Source organism: Syngnathus typhle, linkage group LG11, assembly GCF_033458585.1.
Source record: "Syngnathus typhle isolate RoL2023-S1 ecotype Sweden linkage group LG11, RoL_Styp_1.0, whole genome shotgun sequence".
NCBI lineage: Eukaryota > Metazoa > Chordata > Actinopteri > Syngnathiformes > Syngnathidae > Syngnathus > Syngnathus typhle.
Window position 1 is genome coordinate 7,173,376 of NC_083748.1, and position 20,409 is coordinate 7,193,784.

The 20,409-nt window shown below is 42.1% G+C and overlaps 1 protein-coding gene across 1 annotated transcript; it reads right to left on the reverse strand.

Annotated features, from left to right (window-relative positions):
* Positions 1-490: 490 nt before the first annotated feature.
* LOC133162868 (leucine-rich repeat neuronal protein 1-like) lies at positions 491-7,323 on the reverse strand. The gene is made up of 2 exons (XM_061292349.1): positions 7,071-7,323; positions 491-3,134 (listed from the first exon to the last, which is right to left on the reverse strand). Exon 2 carries the CDS (start codon positions 2,940-2,942, stop codon positions 801-803), a length of 2,142 nt encoding a protein of 713 aa, XP_061148333.1. The 5' UTR covers positions 2,943-3,134; positions 7,071-7,323; the 3' UTR covers positions 491-800.
* Between the last annotated feature and the right edge of the window lie 13,086 nt (positions 7,324-20,409).

Sequence of the window (20,409 nt, forward strand, 5' to 3'; positions counted from 1 at the left end):
TCAGAATTCTGACTTTATTCTCAGAATTCTGACTTTATTCTCAGAATTCTGACTTTAAAGTGGGAATTCTGACTTTAAAGTCAGAATTCTGACTTTATTCTCAGAATTCTGAATAAAGTCAGAATTCTGAGAATAAAGTCAGAATTCTGAGAATAAAGTCAGAATTCTGAGAATAAAGTCAGAATTCTGACTTTAAAGTCAGAATTCCCACTTTAAAGTCAGAATTCTGAGAATAAAGTCAGAATTCTGACTTTAAAGTCAGAATTCCCAATTTCTGACTTTAAAGTCAGAATTCTGACTTTTTTTCTCAGAATTCTGACTTTAAAGTGGGAATTCTGACTTTATTCTCAGAATTCTGACTTTATTCTCAGAATTCTGAGAATAAAGTCAGAATTCCCACTTTAAAGTCAGAATTCTGAGAATAAAGTCAGAATCCTTTCACCCCTCGTTTTTTTTTTCTTCACTGGCCCTAATCCTCTTCCGTACAGTTGAACTGTTTTACAAAACAGAAAAAAACAACTCTTCATTACTAATGCTGCCACAAGACCCCTGGCCACTGCTGCAGTATTATTAACCTCAGTTTTAAAAGCACCACAAATACAACATAGCAACGAAAGTAACACTGAAGCTAAGTACAGCTGCTTCCTCAAAGACAAAACAAGAAATAGAAAGAATTAGCGCAATACGCTATACTACGGAAACAAAAAACCTTCCTGTTTACTCTGTCACATATCAGCAAAGCTCACAAAGCAACTTTTGCGTCAAAATATCAGGAGTTCTTGTCTGTTTGTGCTACATCCTCACCACATGTAGTAGCTACGTGTGGTATCGACAGGGGAGGGTTTTCCTTCTGTGCTGCCATCTTTGTCCTTCTCTCCGTCAGACTCCCACAGGTTGATGAGCGGCGGGTAAAGCTCATTGAGCGGGATGGACGAGGTTTTAAGCATGTATTTCTTCAAGGAATGGTGATAGTTCTTTCTCTTCCATCTACGGGCCGTGTAGATGCCGACTGTAGCCAAACTGAGGAAGGCTAGCGCGGTTGCCATGACGGCTAGCACGGCGGCGCTCGGGTGCTGGTTTGACAGGTTCAGGGCGAAAGTGGTACCGCGGGTTGTGACGTTGACGCAAGACTTGTGCGTCTGCAGGTGGACGTTGGAGACCGTGAGGCAGATCTCGTACTCTGTAGCAGGCTGGAGATGGGTGAGGTTGTATTCGTGAACATCCACGGGTACACGGGCCGTGTACGTGATGTGCGGGTTGTCGATCTTCATGGTGGCAGAGGCCCATTTGATGTTGGAGGACATGACATTGGAATTGACTTTCCAGGAGAGAAGGATGGAGTGGGACTCTGTCTGTTTCACGTAAATTCTCATCACCTGAGCGCTGTCAAGCAGGGTTCCGTTCACTCGAATGGAGGCGACCCGTGTGTCAGCTCCTTCGATGTTTTGGGCCACGCAGGTGTAATGTCCCGAGTCTTCCACTTGGACATGGGACAACCACAAAGTTCCCTCGTTGCTCAGGTGGTAGCGCTCTGACACTGTGTCCATCGTGATTTTGGTTCCAAGCGGGGTTACCCAGTAGATCTCAGGCTCCGGTTCAGCCATGGCCCGACAGTCCAGACTGACGCTCATTCCGAGATTTAAGTTGAGGTGGCCGGGGAAGGTGTCATGGCATATCAGTGGGATACACTGCTCGGAGGACTCTAGCAGTCTTAGCTCCCGAACGCGCTGGCCCCTGAGTTCTGGCGGGGAGGTGCAAAGCATGGCCAAGGGTTCCATGAAGCGCACAGAGGTCTTGTTGGAACTCATCCATTGGATGACACAGTCACATCGCAAGGGATTGCTGTGCAGACTGATCTCCCGAAGGTTGGGCAAGGCCTCCACCGAATGCTGGTAGAGAGCAGTGAGCGCGTTATTGTTGAGCATCAAGCTCTCCAGGGAAGGCATGTCCCTGAAGGCCAGGCGGTGGACGTAAGACAACTTGGGGTTGTTTGTGGCCTCTAACTTGGTCAGTTCCGGAAGGTTGTCTAGAGCGTAGCGATCAATCGACACTAACTCCATCATGTTGTTGATTCCCAACTCTTTGAGATGAAGCATGTTTCGGAAGTCTCCTTCCTGGATTTTGTGGACTGGATTTTTGTTTAAATCCAAAAATTTCAAATTGGGGACTTTCTCCAGTGCCAGTTGAGGGATTCGGACCAGTTTGTTATCGTAGAAAGATATGCTCTCCAGGTTATCCAATCCTACAAATGCATTTGGAGGAACATCAAAGAGATCCATACCAGCCAGGACCAAACTCCTCAAACTTCCCAGAGGCTTGAAGTTCATGTCCAAAAGGCCAATGACTGGATTTTCTCCAATCATGAGGATCTCAAGGTTAGGAGTTTCTACAAACCAGCGGCTGTCAATGACGTGAAGCTTATTGGAGTTTAGGTGCAGACGCAACAGATTGTGCAGACCGGCGAAGGCCCGAGAGGAGATGGAGTTAATGAGGTTATGGTTGATGTAGAGCTCCTGTAAACTGGAGAGATTTCCCAGACAGTTGTCCTGCAGCTGGCTGATCTGGTTCTCCTCCAGATGCAAAGTGGTGAGATGGTTCATTCTTTTCAGGCCTACGGCTTCCACGGAGCTGAAGTTGTTCTGGGACAGGTCCAACTCTGTCAGGTTCTGCAAGGCTTCCAGCTCACCCCCAGTGTGAGAGATGGCATTACTTTGGAGCAATAACACTTGAGTGTCTGTTGAAAGGTTGATGGGGATGCCGGTCAGTCTCAGGTCGTTGCAGTCCACAGTTGTCGCCTCCTTGTAGGTGGACTGGGGGGTGAACCAAGGTCGGATCTCACATACGCACAAGTGAGGGCAGTCCGTGGCGTGTGCGGGGGACCGAGAGACGAGAAGTGAGGCCGCGCACAGCCAGAGTAGAGGAGGCCAAGGCCCAAGCGTCATCTTGTCTGCTCTCTGCTCAAACAATAGTTAGATGAGAGCCAGTTGAAGTAAAATCTTGAAGGGAATGTTCAGCATTAGCAATCCTCATGAATGCCTTCTTCTAATCCAGAATAAAATCTCTTCGGATAGAATCCTCAAGAACATCTGCTCTGGACCTCAGATGTTTTCCTTTTGATGCCTCAAGACGGATACCTGAAGAAGACAAATGTGGAACAGTGAAAACCCGTAACAGAACTAACACTAAGAAAAATGTATCCCTTTAGTTACAGGCCACAGTTTGAATCGCTTGTCCATGGCAACCAACTAATTATCAAAACATGGTGAATTAGATCATGCTTGGTATCTGAATTGACATCCCTTCTGTTTCTAAGAGCTGTGGCAACCAATTCATCCACAAGTTCAGTCAGCTTGTTGTCTTTTATACACAATATCGCCATTAATAAATAACACCGTTGTTATTTAACATGACGCCACCTCAGATGATGAGGTTTTTGAATGATTTTTACAGTCAAATCTAGAGAGATTACCATGGTTTTTCTTCTAGTGTGAAGTGGATTACCCGCCAGTGATCCACTCGAGTGTGTGTGTTTTTTGTGTGATCGGCACAGTCAGCAGCTCTGGCAGTAAACCCATTACACAACAGGTTTAATAAACACAAAACGTGTGCTCGTCACTGCTAATCACTTTCTACGCATGATGCAGGCTCATGTCAGAAAGTCACAAAAAATGTGAAGCGTAAGCATTTTGGGGGGATATCAGTGCTGCGCTTTGGTCACGGCGTCTTAATCCGTAGTTGGCAGAAGCAAGACGTGCAAGGAGAAAGCAATTTGAAGTAGAAAAAGTTATGCAAATTTGATCTAGTAGAAGGTCTATAATACTAGTTTTGTTTTTTTATTTACTCCAAGTGCTACTCTCGAGCTGGCGCTACTATAAACGCTGAGGTGATCCGAACAATTTATGAACAAACTTTACTCTCATTGACACATCCAGCAGTAGAAATAGCTTTAGCCCCTGAGGGAAATCTTCGCCTCTTAAGCCAATAAAAGCTCCGTGATGTCCACTGCTTATTGTTCAATGTGAAGGTATACAATAAGTTATGTGTTTGTGCTGCTCAGGTATGAAATTCAACGAGAGAGCCAGAATAATTGTTGTTGTTATGCTGAGGCCATGAATCTCCGACACCTGGAGTCGGGTTTCTGGCAGCTTGGCAGCGCGGTGGGTGTCTGCATCCTTTTGCTCTCTCTCTCTTTTTCTCTTTGCTGCGTTGACCTTGTTGATCCAAGGAAGCACTGCTGGGCACATTTGGTCCATTTCACTGATGGCCTCGCTTTCTAATCACTGCAGCACATTTGCACCTAATGGGACTTGTGGCCATTACGACACAGGAAGTAAAAATTGATGGAAATATGGAGTCGGTTTACCCTTTGCTGTCATAACGGCTTCCGCTCTTTTCCGAAGCTATTTTACCTGACGTTGCTGTGGAAATGTGAGCATTTGTGAGGTCATAGCAAACTAGTTTTAATCTTACGGCTTTGTTTGGTGGGATTTGAGTTCTTCTATATAAAAAACAAATTTAAAAATGACTTTGTTTACCATTGGAACAAAAATGGTTTCTTCCCCAAACATTACAGCAAATTTGTAAGCAGAACAGGAGCAAAATGTTCACACTTGTCTCATGACCTGACAAGAATATCAATGGGGTGGAGGGAGATGTGAGACCCCAAAGGATGATTTCTCCTGGTGTGAAGCCTGATATAGTAAAAGACTGCGAGAATGGCTTTGGTGGAATAACACCTTTGTGAACTCCTGTTCTGAGGGAAAAGAGAGATTAGGTCTGAGATTAATTCCCTCCGCTGCCTACACAGCAGCAACTGTATCCCGAGAAGCCTTTATTAAATCTGCAGGCTGAAGCAGCCGACAGATACGGCAATGTATAGCTTAGTTGCCATCATTATATTTTTTAACTACACTGCAATATCTTGACAGAATATTTTTGTTTTGCCTCACACATCGTGACGTGTACACAAACCAACAGGAAGAGGCAGCAAAATCCCTCAACAGCCTGACATGATCTAACTGACTGTTTGAATTGAAAGCTCCAGCAGGAGGGATTTATTCTCTTTGCTTAGCCAATCCTGATGAGGTTTTAATCCAAGTACCCATTCAAATAATAACATGCACCAATAAATATTTCACTGATATTAACCACAACACAAGACAGCCTAATGTGATTGTGGGGAGCTAATAAGCCTGCTCTGATTCATGCCACATACTAGCAATGCAATCATAGGTTATTTTAAATTTTCCAAAACGGGCTTCACAGATGACCACTCACAGCTTGTTATCATTTATTCTTATTTGTAACTTGATTTTGAGTTATGTGAAAAGGATGTCCCCTTTTCATGTTATTGCTTCTCCTACCCCAATTCTGAGCAGCCTTTTTACTGGGCATCAAATCTAAACAGCCTTTTCTGGATCAGCAGCCGCACTAGCAAGCCGTCACCATGGCAACGCCTATGCCACCATCATGTGTTTTGTAACCAAAAGAGAATACTGCCATTAATGCTTCAAAGTGGGCCAAAATGGATTTGCCAAAGAGTGTTTTTACGAGTTAATGTAACACAAACACACATGATTGACATAATCAATAAAGACACAACATGGCAGTTTTCCGTGCCGATCATGGATGAACTGAGCGGCGCCGCCTGATGTTTTCACTCTTCGGTCTCCGCTCTGGCCGCCCTGAGAGACATCCTATTGGTGCTCTATTAGTATGCAAGAGTTTCACTTCACATCACACAGAGCTTTGGTGCAGCTGCTGATGGCAGAGCTGCAGAGCCGACCGAGCAGGAGATATAGATGCATGTCTTCTTCTGAGTCCGAAAAGGAGGCGGCGGCGGATACTGCTCAAGCGGGAAGGTCATAGGAGAGGACAGATGGACCAATATGAAAATACCGCACCATGAAATGAAAGGAGACCCTGCAACTATTGCGTGTGTTTGAAATTCCTTTAAAATTAAGAACTGCTTCCTCATTATTATTATTTTTTTTTTTTGGCCGGGATCAAATATGACATAGTGAAAGGGGGAAAAGAAGACAATTTTAATGTCGTGTGTCTTCTTTGTTAACTTTGGCAACAAAGTTAAGCACAACAAATACACACCAACACACAAACTATTCCTTTGTTTCTCCAGATGTTACTAACTGAACGCATGGATATTGAGACAACTGGGTGACCCCCCCCCCCCCAACACATGGGGTCTCCTTTTGTTGTCTATAGACAAAGTCAACTCCACCAAGTTGGTGAAAGTCTAGAGGATTTAAAAAAAAAAAAATCTTGTTTCGATCAAAAAATAACCATTAAGTTTGCAATCCACTCTCTGTCCTCTTATTGTTTTTTGGAGCAGGTGTAAAGCAGCTCATGAAACAATGGACCACTTGACAAAGGTGATCCCCTAAAAAATACACACACCCTAAATGTCCGCACTCGATATTCATCCCACTTGTGCCAAAATCTGGAGCTAAGCCACATTCTGTTCTCATGGGCATCCAAATGATTGTGATGATCAGCATAATTGCTGCTGGTCAAATCTTTTTAGCAGCATTCTGACACTGCAGTTTGTGTATTGTTGCTGTAATCACAGAGTCAAGTGCAATTAAATTGTCAAGAATGTAGATAAGGCAAATTGGTGGATAACCTAATTCATGTGAGTGGCTCTAAACGATGACATAAACTAACACTGCAGGTGCACATCCTTTGTTTTGCTCCCCCTGAATGCAAAGCTTCATAACAATCATATCTTCTACATAATGTCCTTGAATATGTTTTATAGACTTTTCACTCAGTTGCGCAGCAGACGACTGCATGCATTTATAAGAAATGAATTTCTTCATCTTCCTGTTAATTTATGAGCAGTTTTTTTCCCAAATAGCCGATAGTTGTGTTGGTGCCGATATAAAATAAATTCTTTTTATTTGCAGCGTCCATGCATCGCGCACGAGGACCACCTAGATCGCCTTGTGAATTTTTTACACGTATTAAAAAAAAAATACAGACATTAAAATATCTAACTTTATTCACCGATGAGCTTTAACATTTCTGAGCATAAATACGCGCATTGGTCTCACCTACGTAACGCTGAGACGAACGATGTTACTCCGTGTGACCCAAACAGCATCCGCAGCTCCTCCACACTGACGATGACGACGGTACGCGATGCGATGCACAAATTTCAGCAAGTTTTAAGAACACAAATCAGCTCAATAGATCCTCCGTAAAGCGAGATTGCAGTAACGAGCATCTGCACGCTGCAGGTCAGCCGCACTGAGACGCGTCTGACACCGACACCGGTACCAGTGAAGCCTCACCATCTGCTCTCTTCCCGACACCATGGGAACGAAAAGTCCCTCCCTATACCCGTCCGAGCATGAGAATTTATTCAGGGAGGGTTAGCGGAGCCACTGGCAAGACAAGCCAATAGAGTATCTTACATGGAGTTACATACAGTAAATGTCCTTGTTGGAATGTTCATTTTATTGATCAGTTTTCATGTTAGTGTTTTGCTAAAGGGTCTTTGTTGAGATTTAATTACATCACAGTATTTTCAAAACAACTTGTTATTTTTGAGTTGGAAATGAGTGAAGTTTGGTTTATGGTTCATAGAAATAATTTGGATTTTGGTTAAAAAATGCGGCTTTATTTTTAGGTTTTGTGGATAGTGAAGTTCACACATTGGAAATACATTGCAGAAGTGGCTGGGGGATGACAAATGCACAAGAACTACTGCTGTATTTTTAGGTAGTCTTGCTAAGTCAGGTTGGAAAAGTCACTAACTATAGCAAAAATATTGCAAAGTTGGCAACTCCGCAGACACAAGTCATAGCGCTGCTCACTATACCTTGCTTGGACCAATGTCTCCAGGTGTGTACATAAATAACAAATGCTATATTTACATTTTATTTTGACTTCATTGTCTGTTTGAGGGCCGGTCAGTGACTGTTGGCGGGCCAAATGTGGCCCCCGAGACGTATTTTTTGAGCCCTAAACCATAGCTAAACTGAATTGATGCAATGTCGTCATCGACTGTTCATCTTTACAGTTATGTAGCAGTTTGAATTTTGTAGCCGACCTAGGGCAAGGACCTCTTCCATAACTCAGTGGCAGTAAACAGTTGTATTCCAATTGACGGACATGAACATTCACAGCAGTGAATATGTCTGTTTACCTTTTTGCATTTGTTTTAAAAATTGGTTCCGCTTAGCTTATTCAGGTCCACACACCGTTTCTGCTCATGGGTGTGACTCCTGCCTCTATTCCAGCAATGTTTGTTGCTTTAAGGTGACAGTTACCGATTGTAAGTGTTGTGGGCAGTGTAGTTTTGTGATGTTCGGTGTCAATGGACGAGCAGTCAGGCCTACATAATGTGACAGCAAACAGATTTTCGCCCCGATAAGACATTCAGACAGCAGAGAGAGAGAAATGTCTTTTTCTCTTGAAGCTGTCACTTGTTTGGCTTCTTCCTCCTCTGCTTCCTCATCTCTAAGGGGAGCAGAGAAATGACAGCGTTTTATCATTTCCTGCCTGAGCTGCAGCTTTGGGAGCAACCCGACTGCGTTTTTCATGCCAGAGAAGAAAGACGGGGAATAAGTGGCATGTGCAAATTTTCTTGGACTTGTTTTCTACAATTGCATAAAGCCACAATGTTGTTTGCATTTGTTTTTCAAACTACCATGGAATCCCATGCAGACAAGGTGAACTTCAAGACACAGTCTGCATGGATGAGTGGTTAAGCACTAAGATGCAGATGCAGCGATAAAGTTAATACGCTGACCTTTAAAGCACTGCTGTCATCAAAATAAGGGCAATATCGTTCTCTTAACTGCAATGCTTCTTATCAGTCGAGACCCGATTAAAATCATCACTCAGCATCTTTACCTTCCCAGTAGTCCCTGTCAATGATCTTTTTGAATTTATTTTAGTTAAGCACTGCTTTATATTGAAAAAGCAACTTCTTGCATGCAGGTGCCGAAGCCCTACTTATGTCATAATATAATTCATATGTACTGTACCTTATATTTGACCACTTTATTTCTCCCTCAAACTCATTTCGTCGGCAGTATGAGCAGAAACACCTACAAAATGATATTGCAGACCAACAGTGCACAAAAATACGTACTAAAGGGAACCCAACAGTCCTATCGTGTTCTGCCAATGCGTAACGGCGGCCCAGTCGGAGCAACTCCTATCTTTCTGCAACAGGAGTGCAGCTCAAAGTTGAGTAGCAGCCGGGCAAATCCTAATTTCCCACTATTAACCTGCGATGCAAAGGGTGCGGTTGCCACGGCAACGACTCCCTTCCAGGAAAGGCTCTGCAGCGTATCTTGCCTCTTTATTAGATCTCTGATCACACAGCTCCTGCCACATGGCCATCTGGGAAAAGGAGTTAGATCGAAATGCGTGTCCCCTGGTTTACCTCTCGCACGGCCTCTCATCATTTTGCAGCTTGGCACCCGTTTGACGCAAAGACAATTGGTGTCGTTTTCCTCGTCGGGCCTCATGAGCTGAGTCGGGAGGGGATGAATATCGCCGGAACATGAATCACAAACACTCCTTTCATATAGTGAAAAAGAACACACTGTTTAACATTACATATAAAACCAACAAGCTCTCTTTCTTTGTCGATCTGATTAAGCTCCATCTTAATTGCCGTGCATCAAAACAGCTTCAGGCTGTTCTCGGATGCAACTACAGCAGATGCTTGCCCCTTGGAAAATGTAACACCATGTTGATAAAGTCGCTGGGATCGTATTCCTGTTAACTCCCCGTACCCTCGAGCGGGCATTAAAACCACGCACTTGACAAATGTTGCAGATGTTGTTGCCGAAAGAGTCTCACCTTACCGGCTAATGAAATCCAAGCCGACAACACAACAGCTGCAACACAACACAACAGCTGCAACACAACACAACGCCCCAGTTGAGTTGAATCAGCATCTTCGCACGTACTATTGAAGCTTATAAGCTTTGCCGACTTTGATTTTATTCCATGAGCTTGCAACATAGTTTGAAGCTGGTGTGTTCATTGTTCTCCTGTTAGCTTTTAGCCGTCTTTACGGGATTGATTTATAACATTCATGTACCCCGTGTGTCGTTTTCAGCTAATCATAAGTCATACATTGCATCTTGTGCTGCAGTGGAACTTAATCACTTTTTTTTATTGAAAACATTTCTGTTGGTCCTCAGCTGTTTGTAAACTGTTTGTCATTAAAAAAACAAAATGGAGGCAAATGTCCACACCGGTTTTTGTGGGGCCTGAAAATGACTTGGAGTGTCGACCGCCTCATGGGAGTTTGTTGTAATAGCCACAGAGGCGATGAGTTCCCGACTCCTGCTACGCATGTCACTTTATATTAGTCGACCGTGCGCATTGGTGTGCTATCCCACAACCAATCAGAGTCACTTAACAACATCACCAGACGCCTTTTTAATTAAAAAAAATACCAAAGCAATTTCTCCCAGCCTCTTGGGAGTTGAATTTCATTTTTACACTGACTTTATTAAATATAATCCCTAATATTGTCCGTCTACAAAATAAGAACTCAATTCGAATGAGAGGTAAGGCTTCATTCCAAGTCGGCCTTTCTAAAGTCAACTCACAGGCTCTTGTTCCATCCATATTAAAGGGTGCATTAATATTTAATTGACAGGTTAAAACAGGAGTCAGCATTTTCTGAGATCTCTGAGGATTTGTACAATCAAGAGCAGGCATTTTTATAAACAGGGGGTGACCAATTAGTAGAGAGTGATACTATTTTCCTCAATTAATTGTGCCCTTTGTGATCATAATTGTATGGCTAGTTATTCAATTTAAAAAAAAGTGTTTAAAAAGTAGACACTAAACAACCTTCCTTTTGATGTTAACAACTTTAGTGTGTTTGCTTACATGGTTCGGGAAAAGCTCCTGATATTTTTTTTTGCTGCTGAGATGCATTAATATGCAGGTGCTAATATATTATTAATATTCTATTCGACCCACCTGAGTTGGCAGGGAAGAGTTTAAGACCATGCAGTGGAGGACCTGGGCCTTAACAGACATTTAATACATGGATGATTAGTGGGGCAAATTTTGCTTCTCAGCTCTTTTTTGTGCTCAAAAGTGCAAAATCTCCCCCATCCGTGTTCACCCCTCCCTCTTGTACTGCCACGAACAAAGACAACTACTCTTTGTTGCCTCTGCCTGAGAATCACACTATCCATATCTTGCTTCTGTGGTGCTTTTAGCACAGAGACGTCGGAGCGGCCAAATCATAATCCAAAAGCCAATAATACTCTGTTTGGAGCATTTGCACCTTCTTCAGACATTTTTAATGGCGACTGAGTGTGTCAAGAGCTGGAGAGGCAGCTGTATTCACAAAAGCTCTTTGGCCAACATCTCTTGTTGAAAACACTTCTTTGTCCTTGACAGCACTTCCAAAAAGTGCTGCTCTTTTGCTGTTGGATGAGATGCTATTTACTCTTTTTTTTTTTTTTTTTTTTTTTTTTGCCAGGGTGTGAAATAAAAAGCCTGTGTTGGGAAGGACAGGTTGTGTTTTCCCTTTTGGGAAGCAGGTGAATAAAAAACATGCTGGAGTGTCAAGAACAAGTGAGGGAGAGGATTTGCATTAGGAGGAGAGTGATGGAATTTTCCTAGCCCAACCCGATTTTGTCCTTATATGGCAGGACTGATGTGCTGCAGGCTGCTGGAGTGTTTAGTAGTCTGCTCTCTGAGGGGTATTATTTGGGCGTGAGTGGGGGAGAAGTGGGCTGGGTAACCTCCTTTAGTTTGTATTAAATATTCCTCAGCCTCTCTCAAAACACTGCTCGTCTTTGTGTTCTTTGTTGCAAATGTACTGTGTTTAAAAAATAGATGAAAATTGATTATAAATTTAGACAGCAGGCAAATAAATTCAGTGACTTGTGAATTTAAAAGCTTGCGGTTTTGTTTTGTTTTTTAAATCCAAATGTCTTAATGGGCAGCTGTTTTCATGTACGTGCTGCTTCAGGACATATTTGCAGCTGCAAGACAAATTTTATTTTTAGGCTGCTTCACTTCGTTAAGCAAATGAAAGTGTGCATCAAAGTGACTGTGAGGCTGTGTTATTGCTCTTAAGTCTTTTTAAGGAAATCAACAATACAAGAGTCAGACCATGCCATGAACAAAAATTATTTTCCAAAGGTTTAAAATCTAATAATAATGATAAGCGGTAATTTAGTGTTCTTATTTCTTACATGATCAGATTAAGTTTTAACATGCTGGAAGTGATTACTGAGTATTCTTGAGCTCACTTATGTGGCTGCTGTTGTATGCCCTTGGCATGATGAAAATCATGTCAATTTTGAATTATCAGCCACGTGACTTTTTTGATATTCCTCCAAAACCCAATGTTTACTCTCCCTTGCCACATTGTAAACATTTTTGATATTACTGAAGATTTCAACCTTGAAGATGATCTCTACTCTCCATCAATCTATTGATTCTCTCCAGTTCTAGTTTAGGAAGGACAAGTTGACTGAATGGCGGTCAGTCTGGTTCTCGCTTCCTCCGTTATTGTTTTCTGGCTGAACTCTATTAATCTTAACAGCGATTACAGAATGCTTACATTAAGTAAAGATGTGCTCTCATCATCAATCTTCTGCTTCCTCCTTCTGGCGCCACAGCTAACAAAGCCCAAAACGGCCTCTTTAAAAACACTCATCCGGCTACGTATATAGCTCATAAAGAGAGAGTGGCTGAGGTATCGGTGACCAACCTCTGATTCTGCCAGCCATGTTTGTTTCCTGTCCTCCCAGCGCTGTGGTTCCTGTCAGTCGTCACATCCTGACAAACACGGAGTTTAAAAATTAATCATCTTCTCAGACAAGTAGTGACATCCTCTCTGGGAGAGGTTTAGCAGATTCTGACGGCAGGTGTAAACCGGCTGTCTGACAGACACATTGTGTTCTTGTGATCAAACCTCGGCCATCTTGTTGCATTCTACGCAGTTTGTTTTGCTTTGTGAATTGTTTTGGGAATTAAATTAAGTTTCCAGGCAGAGAGACACATGTCAGAAAGTCAAATATTCTCCTGCTCATTTCACGTTTAAGTATTACTGCAGTGGCCGTAAATTGAACCCGAGTGTATGCCTGCCACTAAACTTCCAGCAATCCAAACATCACTGAGTAGAAAAACATGTCCGTGTAGAAAGCCTGCATACTGAAAAATTGATGTATTCTCTTTTTACTAATTGAAAGTTGACAGTAAGTGAAAGAATCATTTCTGCATGGTTGATAATCGTGAGTGGAGTTTGTCATTGTCCTGCTAGCCCAATTTGGGATGATTCTTGAGTTGGTGTTGGTACAGTGAAAAGGTCAATGAAAATCTTAGTGTCGCATCTGAGAGACACTGAGTTCACACCACGGTCATAAACGTTTTTGATTAAACACCTCGGGCCATCGTCTGGTTAAAATCGAAAAAAATCACGTCACCGGTATTTAACACCACAACTGCGTGTGGTGATTCTTCGGTATGATGGAAATGAGCCTGTGAGTTCAAGCATGCCTGTTGTTACCCAGTGGCTATGACTCCATTTGGTATTCAAATGGGTCAAACTGTAGTGATTTATTCATGCTCTGAGTCTTAAGTGCCACTCAGCTTGACAGGCAAGCTCTAAGCTTAGCCTCAACTGAACATAAATGTGATTTGCTTTAAATATAATCCATATGGCAATAACGTTTTAGTCACATACGCGAGGTGTCCTGCGCAGCAATGTTTTTTACTTCCTTTCAGATTAAAACACTAAAATTAACATTGTATTTTAGACGTCAAAATGATTCTGGAAACAAAAAGTCTGTCATCTTGCAAGCTGCTCATTTTGCTTCCATCTGTTCCAACTCAGCTACATCAATGCGTAAAGAAAAGGTGTATTGTTCGCTGAATTTGAGCATGCGATGGAAAAGCACGAGATCAAAACAAATACACATCGCATTCCCTTGTGGGAGTTGAATATGATGGTAGAGGAGAGGTCGACATTGCTTTGCTTTGTCGTGAAAGTTTGCGAAAAGTAACTTGCTGTTTTTTTTTCTATTGCTGTTAGCTTTAACTATTGCTGTTATGTTCTATCGGTATAAGAAATTCTGCCTGCAGTTTTACGCCACTAAAAAAAAACAATTACATATTCTCATCAAAGGGAGAATTTTTGTACAGCTGTTAAATGAAATTATAATAGTTAAAGTGCAGCCTTCTATTTAATTGTCAATAAAAAAAATATTCGATTAAATCTTCATATTAAAATATATTAGACATTTCGTTACATTTCAAAATCTTTTATTTACATATTACAATCGTTCCTAATGAAGAATATTCCCCGCAAAGCAATGACCCAGAATTGTTTTGTGTCGGCAGTGAAGGCACATGGCCAAGTTATGTAATCTCTACAATTACAATCCAGAACCTCAATATTGTCCTGTAACTGCAGTCATTACGGGCACGTGGGGATTGGGTTAGGTTAGCAAATAATAAATATGGCCTAATATAACAGATGATGGAGAGAACAAATATGATGAAATGATGAATAAGTTAACTCTGCTATATCTGTTTGCACCTGTCAATGGTGACTTAAAATGGGGGTTGACACTCCATTTCAGGCCTGGGAAATCAACATTAATTACACTAATACGGCACCCACTCAGCAGGCTCATTTGTTTGGGCTCCAAAAGAGTAGAGCAGATGGTTCCCCCGGGCCCGGGCCGCCTTCCATATTCATGAGATGAAGTTTGACCCTGTCAGCGCTGAAGGGCTGACCTCTAACATGGACTCTTTAGGGCATCAATAGAGTATGAAGGAGTGCAGTGGGAGAAGCATCGCAGCCGGCGACCCTGCCCCCGCTTGCATTGCACAGCTGAGCGACTGAAGGCATTTGGAGACGTGTGAACGCCAGAACAGACCCGATCCGAGCGAGGCTTTTCACAAGTTCCCAGGCTTCGGCGGGGCGTCGTCTCTGGATGCAAACATCTGCCCCTATCAGTGTGTGGGACTTTGTGTGCCGAGACAAGAAGCACGGAATGATGTCGCAACACTTCAACGGTGGCCGTGAACTTTGACCTCTGAGTATTTTGTTTGAACTTGCTATCTGTTTAGTCCAGTTGTCTCCATTTAAAGATGTTCCTTGCAGACACAGCGTGCGAGCGACCAACGCTGCAGAGTCAATATCCCATTGATGTCTTTTCGGGGGTAGGGTGGGGGTGAGGGGGCGGTGTGATCAATGCAGCCATTACACGGAATGGGAAGCCCGGGGTACATGGTGAGGAACACGAGGTAAATAGGTGTTAAACGATCCCACAGGTGTAGGAACAGGAAACGCCGCATTAGGCCCGTAATGGAGCATTGAGAGATGGCAGCTTTTTGCGGTTAGACGGCCACACTGGAAATGATGTAACTGTTGCTTCAAGAGGTTCCAATTATCAAAGGTCTGCTTGAATAGATGACCCTTGACCTCACGCAATAACCAGCCTCAGTTCGCTGGCCATTTAACCGCCGCGCCTCACTGAACCCGACTGTAATTGGTTTAATGTCATGGAAGCCGTTAGTGGAAATGCATGCAGTTGTTTTGCTTGTTATTTATATTACCCTCGCAAACATTGTGATGGTGATTCACTGGATTCATTTACAATGAGGCCGCGACGTGTCGGCATTAAGCACCGAGGCGGCGGACGCCGTGCAAGGTTAGTTTAGCAGCAAACAAACGAAAAGCATCCAAACAGCTCGGTTTTTATTTTTTGAAAAATATATATTCCGCTGCCTGTCAATCAAGGCGGGACTCGGTAGTGGTGGTGATTGATTGCTCGAGCTCGGTGCCCCCACATGGTTGATGAAGCACACTCGTCATTATTCATCCCTCTCATCTATATTCATCAATTCATTCATATTCATCAGCGGTTACAGAGCACAGATTAGGGTGCTTGTACATTTCTGCACATCATCGGAGATGGCGAGGAGTAGAACTGGCATCCTTCATGCAATAAACTTGCACAATTTTGATAGGACAATACATCAATTTGGAGGATTTTTTACTGTGATGGCAGTTTTCAGTGGGCTGCATGGCATCATAAAAAGAAGTGTAATATTTATTTGCAAAGCTCAAGCAAAGTAATAAAGGCATCATCGAAAGATTATCTCTATGACAGCGTCAATCAAAGTGGGAATTATCATCGCTATTGTTTGAGGATTTTAAAAGCACCAACATAGTGAAAATAATTGGATTTCTTTTCCAACATTTTTTCTCTCAGCACACTGGTAGCTATTTAAGAACTATTGTCAAATAGTACATTCATTATGGCCTGAACAATAAACACTGGGAAGATTGTTAGAGGCAAAGAAAAATGCTACCGCTTGGTCAGCTTGTTTTGTATTATTGCATCATTACATTATTATTTTTTCCCAACAGCAGGCTGATAAACAACACAATCAGTAAGATGGCAGCTCGAACACCTTATCATCAAACCTTAATGGGAGTTAGCATATTTTATAGCTGACTGGGATTAATGAGACTTTCATTATCTCAAATTGAATTGTAGTCGCATATAACCAGGAGGCATTTTCAAAGCCATGCATAACTATCCACTTGCTAAATCGTTAGCTTGTGAACAAGAGCATAAAGTAGAGGTGACATTCATCATGAGAACCAGCAGTGGTCTTGGACATATTTTTCTGCAGCAGATGTTCAACCTCTGCTTGGGATAACATTCAGTCATGTTAGTTTAACCTTGTATAGCTACTGGCAATATTGAGGTTGGGCAGATGAGCTGTGACCACACCCACATCGGCGCAGCCTTCCCTTTGACAGATCCACCAGCTGTGTTCATCTGTGAAATTACCAAAATTGGGTCCGAGATTTGCCATGGATGGTCACCGGACAATAACACCGGTGTCCACGTGGAGAAAATAAATGGCCACTTGCCCTCTGGGCTGATCCATACTGACCATTACATCATATGTCCCGCTACTGTGGTCAACAGTGTGATGGAAATATTGATGAATAATTGATCAGGCTTTTACCGGCCGTGTTTGTGTGTGAAAACGTGCTGTGGAAATGCTATTTAGTTATTCATACTGTACGGCTTGACCAACATTTATTTCAAAAGTGGTTTCTTTGATATTCAAATGAGGCTTTTTGTCTGCGTTGTCAGTACAATGTTGCAACATTGCTTCGCGTTGACAATGGCAGCAAAGTCATCAGCTCAGCATGTCAACCTGCTTCTGACATTATTCCCGCAAAGCTAATTAACTGTATCATAACATCATCTCCAACATATGAAAGGCGGCGGCGTTAGTGGGAAAGTATAAATATTTATGGATTCCATTCACTCGTGAACTGACAAATAGTGTGAATTTGCAAGTCTAATGCTTTGCGGTGCTGTAGAAAAAAAAAAGTGAAAACTGTATTAAAAATATTGGTTGGGAGTTTGGATCAGGTTTTGCAAAGCTCTGTTTGGGATGTGCCTTATGAAAGTGTAATAGCTGCAGGTGGTAGCAAATCTGCATTACATTATGTCCTCCTCCTCGCTCTCTCCTCATATCTTGCTCCCCCCAAACTTTTAATGAGTCATGGCAGTGATTAGATTTAATGAAGTGCCAACAACCTTGAGTTGGCACAAGTCAGCTGCTCCGCACACACTCATCCGAGACGGAGCTTCGAATCCAAGTGAATATAAGATTAAAACACTCATGCTTGCGTTTTCCTTTTTTTTTTTTTTTTCATTTCAAACCCCGGCAAGACTGAATCGGGACAATGCAAAAAAAGTGCCAGCCTTTCATATTGCGCTTTGCGTAGTCCACATTTGTTCTTTCAATTCCCGAGAGCCCGAGCTCCTCCAGGATATCAAAGCCACTTGTGAAGACAGAACAGGAACGGCTAAGGGTGAATCCAGGTAGCAGGGACACGCAAAAAAGACAAAGCAAGTATCCCATACAGAGCAAATTAGCTGTCTATAGGCTCATCAAAATAGATTGGCCTGCTAGCATTAAATTTTCATGGAACTGCAGAAAGACATGCAGATGAATTATCCAGAGTTGCTCTATTGCATATTCATGTTGAATACTGTTGATAAATCTTCCATTGTGCATTCACAGACTGACATCAACGAAATAGCAACCGGCTATATGTTCGCACAAGCCATTTTTACCTGCACAAGTGGGCCTTTGTCAGAGCATGAGGGATGAACGGAGGCTGAGTGCTGCCTCTTTGTCTATAATGAGCTCTTTCAGCATATCGGCGCTAAGTGAATGTTTCAGCAAACTCAAACGCATGCGGCGTTGCCATCATGAGCTCTCCTCGTCCTTGTTCAGGGGTCACGCTTGCTGCCATCACGCACGAGAACAAAAACAAGTCACTTGGACTCAACGACACTGCCATCAACTGGTTGAGATCGGCCTCGTGGAACTAAGTGAATTATCTTGTGAGAACTACGCGGTCCCCAGACACACAGTGTCGCCTTTATTGTCTTTCGCGAAAATCCAATCTTCCATTTTCTACTCTCAAAAATTTATATATTGTTTGTATTTTTACTTCAATCTAACGCATAATTAGTAATAATTTCATATGCGTAAAATGACTGTAATTCAATGATATAGAATTGGATGAAATTAGGCCGACTGTATATTTAATTGATTGAGTCGCCTTAAAATAACATGAGGCAAACACATTTCTGACATCATCCCAACGAACGATGTTTCTCACATGGCGACAGAAAATGACCAGTTTTGTAACAATGTAAATTTTCTGTGGGCTGGATTAAAAAACAGAGATGGCCGTATGTGGCCCGGGAGCCACACTTTGCTCATCTAAAGAGTAAAGTCAGAGCCTTTTTTTTTTTGCAACTTCCACAATATGTACTACCACAAACCTACCGTATTTTCCGCCCTATAAGGCGCACCTAAAAACCTAAAATTTTCTCAAAAACCAACAGTGCGCCTTATAGTCCGGTGCGCCTTATATATGGACCAAATTCCTAAATTCAAACTGGCCCGAAGTATTGTGTCATGAAATCAATCATAAGTGGCCCGCTGAAGACTATGAATCATGACTCAAAAAGACTATGGATCATTATTTTATGATTATAAAGTAATTTGTTCCGTCTGAAGTTGAAATAAAAAAGATAAAATGGAGAATGATTAGAAATCTGACATGATGCATTAATGGTGCGCCTTATAGTCCGGTGCGCCTTATATAAGGATAAAGTTTTAAAATGGGCCATTCATTGAAGGTGCGCCTTATAGTCCGGTGCGCCTTATAGGCCGGAAAATACGGTAATTACTGTACTCCAGGGCAACTGTTGGTACTTTTATTAGGTTCAAAAAGTGTTCTCGAGTAGTAAAAGCCAATGTTACAAAAGTAGTGCCTATGGGTATGACCTTGATAAGTATAATTTTACCAATTATGTGGAAAGAGTGCTATAAAATTCAGATTCACAAAAATTCCACAGATTTAACATTGAATCCAATTTAATGAAAACTGTACAAACCTTCAGGGGGGAATTATACTTTAGTGACCAATAAATTGAAGGACGATGTGAGTTGAGTTGAGTTGCTCCTTCTACATGAAACAAAGCAATAAAGGAATGATAGTTTGCTGAGTCAGGAGCAAGTGTCATTTAATGTGTTATTGCCCACAGGGAGGACATGCTAGATTACTGTGGAGAATTTCCCCTTCCCAAGTTATTAAATACTAAATTGTAGTACAATGGACATTTGAAAAATAATATATATGATAAACATCAGTGAAAAATAATTGTAACATTTTGTTTGTCTTTTAAATGTCACTTGATTTTTTTAACCCCAATTTTAATCACTTATTGTGAGTTTTTTGTGTTATGCCAAATTCTATAGCTGAGCTCAACAGCGCCTCTGCTGGTTGTGGTCAAGTACTGCACTCTATTTTGCCTTAACGGCATCAACTCACAATTTATCAACAATCTCCTCTGCGCTCCTGTAATGTTAACAATACATTTGTTGATTACTTAGCCTAAGATCCCTTAGCGGAACCACTTTGACATATTCTATCAGCATTGCAAACATCTTGTATAAAAGGTGTGGTGAACAAGGGATAAGAACACTCTGGGACTCAGATAATAATTCTTTATCTCCAGCTTTACTGTCATATGAGCAGAGTTTCCTCTCTGCCCTCTCTTCTCATGAGAGGAGCCATCTACCTTGCTCACACTCACTCCCACAAATGGATCACTACTCTACCTAATTCACCCAATGGAGAAATTACAGACCCAGAACGGATAAGATGGAGCAGGCAGCGGTTCTGAGGCATGGACTTGCAAACTTGAATGTCTTATGAGCAAAAGCGTGCCTTACTTTGAGCTTTCAAAGGAAACTGGTGGATTTGCAACAAATTTAAGATGCATCATTCACACATAAGTGGATGGAAAAGTGAGAGGGGAAGAA

Bases quoted from the DNA above. Each gene is read 5' to 3' on its own strand.
- LOC133162868 (XM_061292349.1), bottom strand. From the start codon at position 2,942: ATGACGCTTGGGCCTTGGCCTCCTCTACTCTGGCTGTGCGCGGCCTCA.